This window comes from Silene latifolia, chromosome 1 (assembly GCF_048544455.1).
Source record: "Silene latifolia isolate original U9 population chromosome 1, ASM4854445v1, whole genome shotgun sequence".
Taxonomy (NCBI): domain Eukaryota; kingdom Viridiplantae; phylum Streptophyta; class Magnoliopsida; order Caryophyllales; family Caryophyllaceae; genus Silene; species Silene latifolia.
The window spans coordinates 163,288,934-163,299,444 of record NC_133526.1 but is presented as its reverse complement, the minus strand read 5'-3'; the positions used below and the strand labels follow the sequence as shown (position 1 = coordinate 163,299,444).

General features: G+C 36.8%; 1 protein-coding gene and 1 non-coding gene across 2 annotated transcripts; one reads left to right on the top strand and one right to left on the bottom strand.

Annotated features, from left to right (window-relative positions):
* Positions 1-3,652: 3,652 nt before the first annotated feature.
* On the top strand, positions 3,653-3,733 carry TRNAL-AAG (transfer RNA leucine (anticodon AAG)). The gene has a single exon. It is a non-coding gene; the product is annotated as a tRNA-Leu (tRNA).
* Positions 3,734-4,270: 537 nt separating this feature from the next.
* On the bottom strand, positions 4,271-5,216 carry LOC141611113 (ATP synthase subunit b', chloroplastic). The gene has a single exon (XM_074429556.1). It carries the CDS (start codon positions 5,055-5,057, stop codon positions 4,422-4,424), a length of 636 nt encoding a protein of 211 aa, XP_074285657.1. The 5' UTR covers positions 5,058-5,216; the 3' UTR covers positions 4,271-4,421.
* Between the last annotated feature and the right edge of the window lie 5,295 nt (positions 5,217-10,511).

Sequence of the window (10,511 nt, the reverse complement as noted above, 5' to 3'; positions counted from 1 at the left end):
CTTTGGAGTAAGTTCTAGCGTTGGCCTTTAGATGATTTACCTCGTTGTCGGAATCGAAGTCGGAATCGGAGTCGAAATCGTCGGGGTTAGCCATGAGGCATCTTAAGTGTTCAAGTTTTGAGGTTTTTGAGACTTTTTCTTTACCATGATTTGCAAGACACATTTTAGCCTCAAGTTCCTCCTCGATGAGTTCCTCATCTTCCTCGGAGTCGGACATTCCCCAAATAGCACTCATGACTCTATGTTTATAATCCTTTTTAACCTTTTCTCTTTTATCCTTTGATTTGATTTCATCCCACTTGGGACATTCTTTAATTTGGTGAGTTTTATCACCACATTTAAAGCATCCCACGGTGGAGTTAGGTCGTCTCTTAGGAAAGCGTTTTTTCGAGTAATTATTAGTGAACTTTTTGTTTCCTTGACCATTGACTAACCCGGCTAGGTTTCTTGAGAACATAGCAAACTCGTCTTCCTCCTCATCTTCTCCATCACTTGGAGAGGATGTGAGGGCGAGACTCTTTCCCTTTGATGACTCTCTAGAATGATTATCGAGGTTAAACTCGTGAGCCATTAGTGATCCCATTAGTTCATGAAGAGATAGGGTTGACAAGTCTTTAGCTTCCTCTATGGCGGTGACTTTAGGTTGCCATTTAGGGGTTAGACTACGAAGGATTTTTCGAATGATGTCCTCGGACTCGAAATTCCTTCCTAGACTTTTAAGCTCATTAATAATACAAGAAAAACGTGAAGAGAAACTATTTAAGGACTCGTCTTTTGACATTCTAAACATCTCATATTGTTGCATGAGAAGGTCAATACGGTGTTTTCTTACTTGGGACGTCCTTTCATAGGCAAGTACAAGGGAATCCCAAATAGATTTTGCCGTAGGACACCCGGAGATTCGACTAACTTCCCCCTCACCAACACAACGTTGAAGAATCGACATTGCTTTGGAATTCTTTTCGGCAAGCTTGAAGTCGTTCTCATTGTAATTTCTTTCCTCTTTTGTCTTGGTGAAACCGTTTAGAATATCGGTTTCCTCAATGGCAAGAGGTCCATTTTGGATGATGTTCCAACATTGATAATCGATACTTTTGATGTAATGTTCCATTTTGAGTTTCCACCATCCAAAATTCGAACCGGTAAAGACCGGGATCTTGGAGTGTTTCTCGGAATCCATTACCCACGAATCAAACTCTAAGGCGATTAGCCTCGATCAAGAGCACGAGGCTCTGATACCAATTGTTGAGTTTATGGATTCAAGTACCTAAGAGGGGGAGGGGGTGAATTAGGTACTATTTAAAAATTTATAACTTCAACTTTATTGAATTAAAGTGAGTTACGAGGACAAAAGAGATGAGAAGATACTTTGAATAATATTGAAAGATTAAACGAGTATCACGATGAATGTTTGCTGAAGTATGAAAGTAACAATCGTTCTGACTGTAGCTATTTGTCTCAGTTTGTGGAATACGACTGCAGACCAAATGTGACAGCATGATGAACTGTTACTTCTAAGGTTAAGCAAAGCAAAACAAACAAACAAACAAAGTAAATTGCAGCGGAAATAAAGTGAAACAATTGAACACGAGATTTTTGAATTGGTTCGGCAAATACTCAAGTGCCTACGTCCAATCTATCTTTTTATTGCTTTCTTTTAGTGATCTACTCCGACAACTAAAAGACCCTTACAATAAAAGACACCAACCTACTCCGGTTGTAAAGCTAGTACAAGAACTACTCCGTTCTTATGACAAGCTAACTCGCAACCTACTCCGGTTGCCAAGAGTTAAAGACTACTCCGTCCTAAACTCTACTAACACACTTAGAATGTTATAAGATCAAGTTTCCACTAACATATTCTTAGCAAAGAATAGAGATGGACAACTTTTACAAGATCAACAATTCTTAAGAAAGAGAGTTTAGTATTATAAAGTAACAGTAGCCACGACTGTAACAACTTGAAGACTCTTTGAAGGTTTTGCAAATGACACGGTTTTAAAGCTTTGAAAAACAAATTTGCAAACTTGAAATTAAATTCAGAAAGAAGTCTTAAGTTTTAATGAAGGAGAGGCACGGTTTATATAGAGAAGGTGAGTGAAGGGGTTGCTAGGGTTTTGAAGGGTCAAAGACCTCACATGTGAAGGACATTTGCAACCACCCAAAACTTGCACCAAAGAGGGCTCTTTTGCAAAGGTAAGAATAGAGAAAGAGTGTTTGAAAGATAACATTAAAAGCTCATGCAAATTCAGAAAACAAAGAGAGAAAAGACAAGTCACATGATGACAAGTTAACACTAAAATGGCAAAAAGCATTGTTTGTTTTCTTAAAGAACCAAAAGGTTGAATTTCAATAAAGAGGAAACATTTTGAAAATAATAATTCAAACCACTCTTTAATGAAGACCATCTCCTTAATAAAAATCTGATTTTTATCTTTGAAAAATAAGAGTCACGTGAAAGGCTTTTGAAAGATAAAAAGGGACTTCAAGTTTTACGAGTTGTGACAATAATCCAAGCAGCTGTTTACTCGTGAAAGCAACAGTCGTCTGGACTGTTTCTATTACTCTAATATACTTTACTTTCTCACTTGTACATTAGATGACACTTGACTTAATACAATTGGATGATTAACAACTTCAACACTTCTTAATCCATGCTTGATTACATCAATAAACCTGAAAAGGTAAACTAAGATGACACAAATCAAATGGGCATGTTATCATCAACATAAGGAACCCAACAATTACATACAAGATCCAATTTACAAACATCTTTATGTAATGGCCATTAAATAACCATATAAAATCATCAACTCCATTAATCCATTAACCATATAAAATCATCCAACTAATTCAATTGAATTTCATATACGCAAGGATGTCTAAATGTCTAATGCATCAACCACTTCTCTTATTTGCGAAAAAATATTATTGACTTATTTGTTTCTTGGACTGTCATTAAAATCCTGTTGATTAGAAGATGTTGTGTGACTGCCATTAAAATTATTGACTCATTCATTTCCGAGTCGAACAGTACGACAGATAGAACCCAACAGAAAACCATTAAATGGAGAAACCGTGTTTTATATTTCGCCGCCTTGGACCGCCGCTCCTCCAGTATTTGGGTAATTTTTCAAAACCCCCCATTTCAATTTGATGATAAATGTAATTTGGGATAAGGGTGGATTAATGGCAGGTGACAATGGCAGATGTAGATGGATGATGATGAAGGAATAAAATGAAGAAAGATGAAACTTGGATGGATGGAGATGAAGAATGCTAAGAATAGTAAAAAGGTAGGGTAAATAAGAAGAAAGGCAAAAAAAGAAAGTAAGAAAGGCATTTAAGATAACTCAGGGCAAAGGTAACCACTTTAGCAGGTTGCCCATCCAATAGTGTAATACGAGAAAAATGAGTGCAAAGATGAGATTAATATGGGATAAAACATATGTTTGATTAATTTGAGAAGGGAAGATATAGGTTGGATTAATCCCATTAAATAACCCTAATTTATAACTTATGATATACAGGAGAGTATTTGGGATACAATTGGGCTCATGCAAACAGTCGAATCCAATTCGGCAGGTGGTAAAGCCCAATGCAAAACTTTACTTAGGATTGATATTGTTTTATAAAACAAAGAGAACAAGAAGTTGAGATGGCCGAGTTGGTCTAAGGTGCCAGATTAAGGTTCTGGTCCGAAAGGGCGTGGGTTCAAATCCCAATCTCAACAAAGAAGGATATTTTTTTTACTCGCACTCTAAAATCACAGGCACTTGGTATTCTACAGTTGAGAAGTATGTCAAGAATTTTTCATTCTTCTTCCCTTAATTATTACGGATTACTACACTTCTAATTGAACGCTTCATTATCATTCCAGAACGTCAGTTCCTTCGGTTTACTATTCTACATCAGGAGTAACTGTTACACCTACGGACAGATATACCGGTCTGAAATCGGGACCAAACCTCTATACCATCCAAAGTATCCCGTAAAGTTAACCAACGCAATACAATGTCAGATCTCTAGTCCAAAGACCTTCCAACAAACGAGCCTTTACCAACACAATGTTAGATATCTAGCACAGTTGAATTAACTAATGCCCATTAAAAACGGGCACACAAACTCCATTCCATGGTTGAATAATCAATCATATAGTACATCCTGTAATGACGCATTCATGAATCATCCTGTATTTCGATGTATCCCAATCTTGATAAAGTCGATAATCTTAACAAAAAATCTCGAAATTGCATTGCAAACATAACAATGATTATAAACATTAGAAGTAGAATAGAATTGAAGCCACTTTACATATTCATGATAACAGTATAAACCTTTGATCCATCCACATAAAATTACGAAAGAAAAAACAAAGTTACTAGTACATATAAGAAGAATCCTTTATTTCTGAAATGAAATTAGGAAACAGGAAGGACCTTCTTAACAATATCATCACTCAAAGCAGCAATCTGACTATCAAGAGCAACAATAGTATCTTCCTTCTGCTTCTCCAAATTGGAAAGAGCTTCCTGAAGCTCAGCCTCAACTTTCTTCCTACCTTCAGTCAATTTAGCTTCAACTTCAAGCTGAGTCTCCTTCTTCATTTTATTAAGCGCAGCCGAAATTTCAGCACGAGCAGCACGCATAACAGCATTCGCCTGTTCCTCCAGCTGCTTCACCTCCGAAGATGTATCCTTCACATCCGCTAACTTTCCTTTAATCTCCGCGTCTCGGGAATCCATGAAATCGCCAAGAGGGGTGTAGTAGATTTTGTCAAGAGCGAACATGAGCACCAGAAATTCGGCCATGATGATTGGGAGGGTGAGGTTGAAGTCGAATAAAGAGGCTTTTTCGATTTCAGCGGCCAAGGCGGAATTCGGGTTTAGGAGGATGGTGGTGAGGGAGATGGGTAGGGTTGTGGTGAGGGTAGTGATTATGTTTTTTTTAGGGAAGTTAGGGATTAAGGTTTTGGGGATGAATGAGGATCTGGGTTTTGGGGTTTGGGTTGTCATGGATACGGATTTGGTTGGGGAAGCCATTAGCATGGTCGCCATTGATGAATGAATGAACCGAATGTCTTCAATGGATGAAAAATGAAGAAGTTGTGAGGGTGAAAGTGCAGGAGTGGAAGAGGAATGAGCAAAGATGTTATCTAATCTAATTCACGCCCACACATTTGGCCTTCCTCATTTGTGGTGGTGCTGCTGCCTAGCCTCTTAACACCTTTTTTTTTCTACCAAATCTATAAATATTACCGTAATGATAAATATAGCCCTTAGGGCTGTATTTAAGAACTAAAATACTTCCTAAAATAGAATTAAATTAGGAATTTATGACACAATTAAGCGTAAATTGATGTCATTAATGCTTAATTTAAGTTTTTCTTTCCTTTTTAGTTACCTTAAATGCAGCCCTTAGGATTGTATGTATCATTTTCCTAAATTTTATTAAAAGAGTAAACCTTAAAAGCCACTTAGACAATGCAACCTTGCAGTACCGAAATTCCACGTAGACAATGCCACCTTGCATTACCGAAATTCTACATCTCCAATCCTCCACGTAGTATGACGTGTTTAATTAAGAGGGTAATTCATGTTCGTATAATGATCCATTTAAAACGATACACAAATTATAAAATATTTACATAAAAAATAAATTAGCATAAGAAACATTAAATTTTGGCCTTTTTAGCTTCTAGATAAATTAAAAAACAATTAAAAATCAAAATCATACTAAATTTTAAATTTCTACGTTTATTTTTAGAATATTTTAAGTAGCAAATAAATATCACATAATTCTAATTTTACGCCGTTTATGAAATAATAAAGAATTTGTAAATATTAAGGGCAAATAATAACATACTTAACATTAAACATTGTCATTTTAATTTTTAAAACTACAATTGGTTAAACGAAAAATAAAAATTTACATCACTCTAATTCTAAATTATTTATATGTGCAACTCCTTCTTAAATATTATTGCAATAAACTTGCTCAATTTCATTAAATTGAATACATATGTAAATCTATAAATATGATTTATAAATAAAAGGGAAGACAAAATATCTACCATTTTTTAGTTCGTAAGATAACTCCCTAAACAATTCTCATGCAATGTGAATTTTGTAAAAAAAAAAAAAGGTAAACTTTTTATATTTCATTTCTCATTACTCTATATTTATGCCTATATTAAATTTGCTAATAATGAAAATGAATGCTCAAAAGTCATAAAACATTTATACATATTTATGTATATATATTAAATTTGGTAATAATAATAAAAAGTCATAAAACGCATCCTTATTTGACTATAAATGTTTGATGGAAGGCAACATTTGTGAGCCGAAATTCAAGCGAATATTTTTTTACCCCATCGCCAAAAGAATTATATATATATGTGTGATGTGATCAATATTTGAGCATATTTAGTCCCCGAATTAGCCTCGTTCCTATGCTTTTTAGTGCATATTTGGGTCATTTACTATCTTTAGTCCTTTGTTTTGCATATTCTTTGAGGTTTTGTTTCCTTGGTAGGAGAGGAGTGCAAACCTTGCATTTTCATGGCAAAATAGAGCTAAATTGATCGAATCTAATGACCAAGCATCAAAGAGAAGACAAGACTAGAAGGCCTTTGTACATATTATAGTAGATGGACAATGATGAAGAAATCCTTGCATCTCCGACAAGATCCCGGAGGATTGTTGGAAGAAGAAAGAAGAAAAGAAGAAAAAGGAAGGCTGGGACAAGATCCGAGCGTCTTAACCACCGGGACGCTCGTCCAAAACTGCCAGAATCCGAGCGTCCAAGCTTGAAGGCCGTTCGTCCAGCCACCTGAGAATCCGCTCGTCCCGACCCTCGGACGCCCGGATTGTGTTACAGGACAACACGTCATCTTCTTCCCTCCATTGAAGATGCGCATATTTTTGGAAGACTAGCAAAAAGGAGACCCGCATCTTTTCTTGAGAGGAGCGATTCCTCAAGGACTTAATCGTCATTTAAGCCCTTAGTAACCCTAATTTGTGCACCTAATCCCCACTATAAATACCCCATTAGTCTAATTAGGTTATCATGTTCTTCTTATCAATCTTTAGTGTAGCTTATATCATTCTATTCTCTTCTTAATCTTGTAATCAACTTCTAATCAAATATTAATACAAATCTCATTTCCTTAATTTCTCTTTTGTTCATCTTTTATTTTGGGTAATTGAAGACTATTTGGGTTTATTGAGAGATTGACAACCTTCCATCAATCATCAAGTACTTCTTTTATTATTTGCATTATTATTTTGGAATCATCATTAGGTATAACTCTCTTAATCTCTTTTTAATTATTGTTAATCATCTTCATATATTCATCATGTTTTGCTTTGTTAATATGATTGACAACCTTGTTAACATGCTAAACTTGATAATGAGTGAGTAGTTTCCTTAACTAAGGTTAATGGGTAATTAGGGGAAACCAACATGGGGGATGATTCATGCTTAATTTAATATGTTTTCATAATTTATTTGCTTGCTTGTTGTGATCTCAACTTATGCACATGTTATGTTTGATGAAATGCGAGCCTATGAATCCTTGCATTTTTTACCCATCACTTACCTTTTCAATGAGACTTGTAAGACATAAACCAACTCGAGTCTCATTAGACCATGCATATAGTTGAGTAGGGAGGATTAAGTCGACTTGTAGGTGTTGTACAATCTAATCGATTCGGCTCCGGGACCCAAACCTTCCTAGGATTGTAATATATAAACCAACTCGATCCTATCACAACAATAATTGCTTGCTTATAATTTGAGAATATGTTTGTATGATCAATTCCCATGAATCCCCTACGACCCCATGACACCCTAGTGCTTTTAATCAATTGTTTACATCTCATTTTAGTCATCTTGCTTGCTTACTTTAATTGTTATTTAGTTTAGTGATCTTCTTATCTCAACCAAAATTGTGACACCCCTAGACACCGCTACTTGCAATCGAAAATCCTACATCAATACCCGTCCCTTGGGATCCGACCTTTACTTACCTCTTTACTAATAGTAGAGTTGTTTCTGAAGTTATAAATATTGTTTTGGTCTAGGTGCTCCTAACGACAAGTAACCGAAATCTAAGCTCCAAGTGAGTGCGACCAAAAATGGCGCCGTTGCCGGGGACGGTGTTAACTTGGTTTGATTTTCTTTGATTGTTATTAGTTGTGTCTTTCTTTGCCTTGGGGAAGTAAAACTCTTCAAGGTTTGTTCTAATTGTTTTCAAGTTATTCAATATTTTGCAAGATGGATATTATAGATTGTTTTGTTGAGGACCACTTAAGTATACCTTTCTTCAAAGACCCCATGCAAGCATTGGAAGCCTTGGAAGCAAGTGAGGCCAAAAATATGCATTGGGAGTTGGAGGTAGATCTTTTTGAGGCCGCTCTAGCTAACAAAGAACTTACTCATGAGCAATCCGAATTAGTACATAACATCCTTGTGGAAGCATATCAACCTATAGAACTAGAGCAAGCAATCATAGAAGACATCTTACAAGCCGAAGAGCAAGAAGAATTTGTCATGGAATTTGAGTATGACGAGATTGATGAGCTTGAAAAACAAGTCGAATATGCCATGAGAATGGAGTGTCTAATGGAAATGGAGCAAGTTCTCAATGAACCTTCAATGGAGGAAAGTGAGGTACAAGTCCCAACTTTAAAACCCCTTCCCCCAAATTTGAAATATGCTTACCTTGATGAATCTAAGACCAAACCCGTGATTGTTAATGACAAACTTGATGAGAACCAATTGGGAAAATTGCTTGATGTGTTGAAACAACATGAAAAGGCTATAGGTTATAGTCTAGATGACCTTAAGGGGATAAGTCCCAACTTTTGTATGCATAGAATTCATCTAGAGGAGGACCATAGACCTACCATTCAATCTCAAAGGAGATTAAACCCCCACATGCAAGAAGTTGTTAAAGGAGAGGTTATGAAATTACTTGATGCGGGAATCATATATCCCATATCGGACTCTTTATGGGTTAGCCCCGTTCAAGTGATACCTAAGAAAGGAGGTACCACAGTGGTGACAAATGAAAAGAATTAGCTAATACCCACAAGGAAGATCACCTGTTGGCGTATGTGTATTGACTATCGAAAATTGAATTCCGCAACAAGAAAGGATCATTTCCCTCTACCATTCGTTGACCAAATGCTTGAGAGGCTAGCCTCCAACAAGTTTTTTTGCTACCTTGACGGGTATTCGGGATTCTTTCAAATCCCTATACACCCGGATGACCAACACAAGACCACCTTCACATGCCCTTATGGTACTTTTGCATATAGGAGGATGCCTTTTGGCTTGTGTAATGCCCCTGCCACTTTTCAAAGATGCATGATGAGTGTCTTCTCCGATTACCTAGAGACCATAATGGAAGTTTTTAATGGATGATTTTAGCGTTTACGGAAAAGACTTTGACTCATGTTTCCATAATCTTTCTCTTGTATTGCAAAAATGTGAAGATGTTAGTCTTGTTTTAAATTGGGAAAAGTGTCACTTCATGGTCAATGAAGGAATTGTTTTGGGTCATTTAATCTCGGAAAAGGGCATCGAGGTCGATAAAGCTAAGGTTGAGGTGATAGAGAAACTCCCACCTCCCGTGAATGTTAGAGGGGTGAGAAGTTTTCTCGGTCACGCGGGTTTCTATCGCCGTTTCATAAAAGATTTCTCAAAATCGCGAAACCCCTCACTCAACTCTTACTTAAAGATACCCAATTCCATTTCACTAATGAGTGTGTTGAAGCCTTTAATAGAATCAAGGAAGCACTAATCTCGACACCGATCATTCAACCACCAAATTGGGAACTACCGTTCGAGATTATGTGTAATGCTAGTAACTAAGCCGTTGGAGCGGTTCTTGGCCAACGGGTAGGGAGAGCTCTACATGCTATCTACTATATAAGAAAGACTCTTGATTCTTCCCAAGTGAACTATGATACTACCGAGAAAGAGCTTCTTGCCATTGTCTATGCTTTAGACAAATTCCGTTCCTACTTACTTGGATCCAAAGTGATTGTCTTTTCGGATCACCGCGCCCTTCGACATCTCTTGATAAAGAAAGAGGCAAAACCAAGGTTGTTGAGATGGATTTTGCTTCTTCAAGAATTCGACTTGGAAATAAGAGACAAGAAAGGAACCGAGAATGTAGTAGCAGATCACTTATCAAGGATCCGGTTTCATGATGAAGAAGGAGAAACACCGATCAATGACTCTTTCCCCGATGATATCTTGATGGCTATTCAAACACAACTTGAGAGACATATCACCCCATGGTTTGCCGAATATGCCAACTATATTGTTGGAAGAGTACTCCCTCCAAACTTAAACTACAACCAAAGAAAGAGGTTCTTATTCGAAGTAAAGAGGTATTTTTGGGATGACCCAAATCTTTACAAGGAGTGTAGTGATGGGCTCTACCGGAGGTGAATCCCTCAATGGGAAATTCAAGGAGTCTTGGAAGGATGCCACTC